The sequence below is a fragment of the Brachypodium distachyon genome, chromosome 3 (assembly GCF_000005505.3).
Source record: "Brachypodium distachyon strain Bd21 chromosome 3, Brachypodium_distachyon_v3.0, whole genome shotgun sequence".
NCBI classification, from domain to species: domain Eukaryota; kingdom Viridiplantae; phylum Streptophyta; class Magnoliopsida; order Poales; family Poaceae; genus Brachypodium; species Brachypodium distachyon.
In genome coordinates, this window is record NC_016133.3 from 55,853,431 (window position 1) to 55,859,430 (window position 6,000).

Consider the following 6,000-nt stretch of genomic DNA (forward strand, 5'->3'; position numbering starts at 1 on the left):
ACACACACCCAGCTTGCTTATATGTTCAATTTTGGATGTAATATTGTCATCCCATAACCAATTTTTTTGGTAACTGTAATTATCCTTCAGTGGACCTCAATAAGCTCAGCAACTAGTACTATAAGAGCAATTTACTATAGCTCATCATTCAGATTGTATGCGGCTGCTACTGTTTTGACATAAAATTTTGCGTCTCCTCCTTAATTTATCCATCATCAGGCAGGAGGCTCTGCGTCTGCCCGCCGTCACAGCTCTAATAAACTTTAAAGTGTCGTCCATCATCAGGTGAGGATGCAGATGTTCCTTCTTAAAGGACTACTCCTGCACCACCATGCTCGACATGTAATTAGTAATCATGCGAGTGTAATTGTAATTTAATCACATGGTTGAGACAAAACCAGAACCAAATTCTGCCCCATGAAAAAGTAGTAGATATGTTTTCAGGGGATAGCACTCGTCTCTTTAACAATGACAAGTCGTGAGCCTCATCTCGACAAGTCTCTGCTATTTATTTTGTTTCCTAATACAATCATCTTTTCTGTGGACCCGTCAACTATGCCACGACCGTGTCATTGCTCCCTTCTGCCATAACAGGTCCTCATTTTCTCTAGCTCCAACAAGTCTTTGTGTTGGTTTGCAGTTTGCTCTTGTCTAGGGTAACAAACGGAGCACATTATAAATCTCATTTATTATGAGTAATGAGGAGACATGAGCTTGCTCGTCTCTTTCCATGCTTTGCCTCTGCCTCCTCCCATCCTCTCTTTTCTTATGGTCTTGACCTTACCTCTGGCTTGCAGCACTTTCATTGCCTTGTGCCTCCACTCAGAACAAAGCAAACTAATAAGGTGGGTTAGCACCATTAGCTAAAAAAATAAAACAATAATCTGTAACTACCAGGTAATCAATTGTTGACCGAAATAACCTCCAAAGTAATTTGAATATTCATATATTGAGATCTGCGGGAAAACAAACATCCAAAATTCAAAACTCTTTGACTTGTTTTTGTGATATTTGAGATTCAGAGTTCTGATTTGGCACCATGCAGACTGCCACAGAGAACAACTTCCAACCATACACCACGCCATCATTTGTTCCGGCCAAAAGTATATCTGGGCATCATGTTTTGTCAACAAATTGGTGTCAAGTACTTTATGCCCTAAAATCTAATGGACTGGAGCACTTGTCATGCATAAAAGAATGAATACATATCTTAATTCTATTTAGCTTTGGGTGCATGAAACATTAAAGAATGACTCTTAAATTTGCAACGAATTCGTAACTAACTGGAACATTATCATACTTTTAATATTGATATTGTCCATGAGAAAATGGCACTGCAATATTCGACAGAAAATACTTAATCAAACTTTATTTTGTTCTAACGTAAGCTATGGCAGCAAAAATACCATTGCACCTTAGGTATCCTGGAATAAGTGTTATACTGTCCAGTACATCAACCAAATATTTAGGACATCCATCATACACATGCAAAGCAGGATAACAATGAATATCCATTCCAGTTTGGAGAATAAACTTACACTGGCATGTGAGACATATACTGTCAATACCCCACCGTAATAAGCATCGGCAATATAAGGAATACAGGCCTAGAAGAACACATAGGTGGTCAACTGAAAGCAGCACATAAATATAAGGGAACAATTCTCAAAAATTGCATAACTTACACATGAGTGGATGTATTCGACCTTTCTAGGTGAGGAAACAGCTTCTGGGCTCCCCAAAGATAACAGTGAATTCATCATAACCTGATCGTGCTTCCCATGATCATCATCATTGTCTGAAGAAAATATGACCAACTGGTATTATGAAGTTCTAATCGCATTAATTCACGTCACTGGTAAGAAGCATATTAAGAGGAGAAAGGGGAAACTAAAATGCAGGTCCGAGCAAGTTGTATCTAGATTTAGAAGCAGCATTGCAAATAATGTGACAATGTGGTTAAAGAAAGGTTTCACAGATTGTGCTGAAGATAAAACTGGTATCCGGAGTACTTCAAAATGATATAGCGTGAAAGGTAGCTTCAGTACCAACGTTTTCATTGCAAAGGTACACATTGATATTACGTGGGAATATGGAAAACATATGTACTAATGTACCTGACAGCAAAGATCATTTTGGCTTCATCAAAGTAAACAACTGGATGCAAATTACCAACTACAGTACCCTATGCATCCTTACATCCATAAAATTGTTAAATTGTACTATGTTTGATAAGGTACAAACCATAAGTTCATCACTGCTAGTTTTTGCCCCACAGTCAGAACGGACCAATTCTCTGGCTTTCCTGAAATAAGCCAACACAGAATACAAGGAATTTTGCATTCCTAAATTTGTCAATACAAGCATTTGAAAGACACATATTCATCAATAAATCCATACCTCTTTTTTTTTGCCATGCCTAAAACAGATTCAACAACAAAATACAAGATGGATTTTTCTTGTGCAGGAACAGAACAGATGGATTTCTTGGGAAGATGGTCTGCGTGGGAGGCAGGGTCAGGGAAGGCTTCACCGCTGTTTCAGGGAGGATCCGTCGGCTTCAGGTCGAGCAAGGGGTCCGTCGGTGCGTCACGCAGTCGGAGGAGGGACCAACGGATGCCACCCAGGGCGAGCGCCGGCGCCGTCTAGGCTGAGAGCCGCCTCAGGCCTTGCACGAGGCGACGGCGGAGAGTTGCGGAGTGACAGCACGGTGAGGCGGGGCAACGCGGGAGGAGGAGGCGGCGGCCGGGCTGTGGCGAGCGGGGCGCGCGGGCGGGACGGGGACATCGGCTTCATGTGTTTCTTGCACTTTGGGCCTTGGCCCATGCCAACATTCCTCTATCGCAGGCCACAGATATCAGGGTGATAACCGTAAGAACAGGCTACCTCCGAACTCCACCCAACTGCACTACCACCCCTCCTAGGGTTCTTGCGATGTGGCGGCTACCCTGCCGCCGGCGGGCAGCGGACCTCCTCCTCCCTCGCCGCGCCGTCGCCATAATCATCTCCTCCCAGGCCTCCTTATGAGGCTAGAGGAGAGGCGTTCCATAATCGGCGCACAAATAAGCAGCTCCTTTTCGAGCTGCAATCCCGGAACCGAAGCAGCCCCTTTTGAGCTGAGATCCGCAATCAAAGCAGCTCCGTTTCGAACTGCAATCCGAATTTGCCCCCCTTTTCTGTTTATTTAGATTGCCCAAGGAGATCGAATCCGACTAATCTTCAGTCTCCGAGGTGTAATCGGAGGTGGAATCAAAGCCGCTATAAGTTTGGCCGGGTGGTAACACCGGAAGCCATCAAATTTTGCAGAGTCATCACGACTGCAATCCATCCTTACAGGCCTTGTCTGCAGATCTACGCAGAATCATGGGGGTAAGTATCTCTTTTTTCTTAGAGAATCCTTCCTCTTACACCGAAAATGTCAAAACGCGACCTTTGAGACCGAACTAAAAAATTACATCTTTTGAGACTACATCAAAATTTACATTTCATTTAATAGAATCCCACGCCGTTTGGACTGTATAAAAATAGCATGCCTAACACTTCTATCAACACTGATTTGTTTCCACGTCTTATGCAGAAAGATCTAGATGATAGGCTCAGCAACTTGCCTGACGACATTCTGCTCACTATTCTTGACCGACTCAATGTCCGCGATGCAGCCAGAACTGCCGTCCTCTCCACACGGTGGAGTAAGCTACCTGCGATGCTTTCTCGACTTATAATAAATGTCTGGGACTTCCGGCCTCCCGATGTATCTGAGTTCCGCGAAGATGAATTCGCTCAGACTAATGCAGCTGCGATTGAAGCTACCAAGAGCATGCTGGAACGCAGGGATTCGACCCGAAACAGAATCCACCAACTGTCTGTGACTTTCTTCTTAAGAGAGAGTGACCCCATATCCATCGGACATACTGTTGCCCAGACCATGGCGACACACAAGGTTGGCATGGCTGAATTCATTGTTTTGACAAAGAAGGAACCCATCGGGTGCGACGAACGTGATCTAATCGACTATGGGCAACAGTTCATGTTGTTCTTTGATGCTTGTCCAGATGCATTTGCTGGTATCACACGCCTACACCTTGAAAATTTGAGATTTGGTGAATCAGACATCTCTAATGTCCTCGTCACTTGCAAGCAACTAAAGGATCTACGTTTCCTTAACTGTGACTCGGAGGGTGTGACCACTCTGCAAATGGAACACTCGCAACTTAGTGAGCTCAGTATCGTTGATTGTCGTCTTGGAAAAGTCATGTTGAACTGGCTCCCACAACTCACACGGATGACCTTTGAGGGTTGGATCGCTTTTCATTATGCACTGTCTGTTGTCTATGCCCCATTGCTCGAGGTTGTAAACCTTACTAATGTTGGTCTCAGTTGGCACAAGATGATTGAGTTAAGTAAATTTCTTCGTGGTACCTCTGTGCGCGACTTGAAATTGGGATTTAAATCCGAAAAGGCAAGTGAAGTTTTTCTATTTGCTAGCTGTGGTTTTATTTCTTTTCAGCTCATCTCATCACTTGTTTATTCGTTGCAGATTTGGGTTCAGCCAGAGTGCTTGACAAAAAGTCTGTCATCTGTTTTTTGCCAACTAAGGTTTCTGAATCTAGATGACATTCCTGAAGGTTATAATCTCACCTGGACATTGTTTGTCCTTAAAGCTGCACCCTCCCTCAAAGAGCTATGGATGACTGTACGTTCTTAACATCTCTTCTTTCCACTGTATGCAGCTATTTGCAATGTTAATTTTTTGCAAGCGTGTTGTGTGGACCAAAAACGTTTTGCTAAATTATCAACTTGGTTGTATTTACCTTTATCGTGTGGCGTGCAGGTTTGGGATCATCTCTGTAAAATGGAGACGGATGAGAAGAGGAGAGCAGTGTCATATAGCGAGAATAAGGGGGTAGAGTGGGAATCATCAGCTCTGGATTTCCAGCATCGTAGTCTGGCGACGCTCACCATATTTGGCTTCGAATCTGAAGAGTATATGGTGAGCTATGTCAGGGGTGTGATGGAAGCAGCCGTGAATCTTGAGGAAGTGTTCCTGTATCATAGGCTGACCTGTGGAAAGTGCCGTGCCAATCCCAATACTTTAAAGCGGATCAGGTACCCGTGGACCAAGAGGCAGAGGTCTTCGGTGAAGAAGAGAATTACTGACGGGGTTGACTCGTTTGCCATAATTCACTTCCCGACCGGTTCTGTAAGGGGTGATCATATTGCAAAAAAGAAGGTACCCGTAGTGTTTTCATTTTGAATTGTGCTGTAATTTTTGTGCACTGAAACGAATTTGTTTGGTATTCCCTCCGTCCAATATTAAGTGACTCAAATATGTCCAAATATGGATGCATCTATGTCTAAAAGATGTCTAGATACATGTAATAGAAAGTCACTTAATATGGGACGAAGGGAGTACGTGTCATTAGTTGTGAACGGATAATCGATTTGCCTGCATGCCTATGTGTCATGATGTTACTTTTTATTTCTGCCTGAGAACGAAATTAAAACGGCGTTCAAATAGAGTTTAGACTTCAGAATCCGAATAAGAGTTTGACTTGCCCTTCATCCTGTAATCGGTTTCTGGACGAGCATTTGTCCTAGTCATGTGTTGCTTCAGCCCCCAGCGTTTTACTAACGGCCAGCATCCTCTAATCGATGGCACTACATATATGATTGAGTTCCCTTACCACCTGCTGACCTGCACATGATCTTCCGCGTCGCTTCTTGATGGATGCACTAGATTTTTTCTTCTTCTTTCTAATCGTTCCCGAGTAAGAACCATTTGCGCTGAACCTGAACCAAAAGCATTTTATGCGGCTTGATCCGTCGATGGATGAAATTAGGGTTTGGATGTGCCCACATCACATCCACATCTCACTAGCGATGACAGTGAAGTTGGTAGCGAAGAGTCGCTCGTCGTCGATGTTGAAGAGAGTCCACCAGTTTCATATTACGAACGACATCATGAGCACCGGCCATCATATCTTCTTTTTATCGTCTGAA

At 43.6% G+C, this 6,000-nt stretch overlaps 1 protein-coding gene and 1 long non-coding RNA gene across 3 annotated transcripts; one reads left to right on the top strand and one right to left on the bottom strand.

Moving 5' to 3' along the window:
* Positions 1 to 367: 367 nt before the first annotated feature.
* Positions 368 to 2,803, bottom strand: LOC104583852. Of its 2 annotated transcripts, XR_001407243.2 has the most exons (4): positions 2,245 to 2,708; positions 1,686 to 1,798; positions 1,539 to 1,607; positions 368 to 1,109 (listed from the first exon to the last, which is right to left on the bottom strand). It is a non-coding gene; the product is annotated as an uncharacterized LOC104583852 (long non-coding RNA). The 2 variants fall into 2 exon arrangements; XR_002965161.1 differs by having other exon boundaries at positions 368 to 1,607; positions 2,245 to 2,803.
* A 56-nt stretch (positions 2,804 to 2,859) lies between these two features.
* Positions 2,860 to 5,477, top strand: LOC100820908 (putative F-box/FBD/LRR-repeat protein At5g56810). Its single transcript, XM_003570396.4, has 4 exons — positions 2,860 to 3,369; positions 3,578 to 4,459; positions 4,538 to 4,693; positions 4,832 to 5,477. The coding sequence occupies exons 1-4, from the start codon at positions 3,364 to 3,366 to the stop codon at positions 5,252 to 5,254; spliced, it is 1,467 nt and encodes a 488-aa protein (XP_003570444.1). The 5' UTR covers positions 2,860 to 3,363; the 3' UTR covers positions 5,255 to 5,477.
* Positions 5,478 to 6,000: the final 523 nt, after the last annotated feature.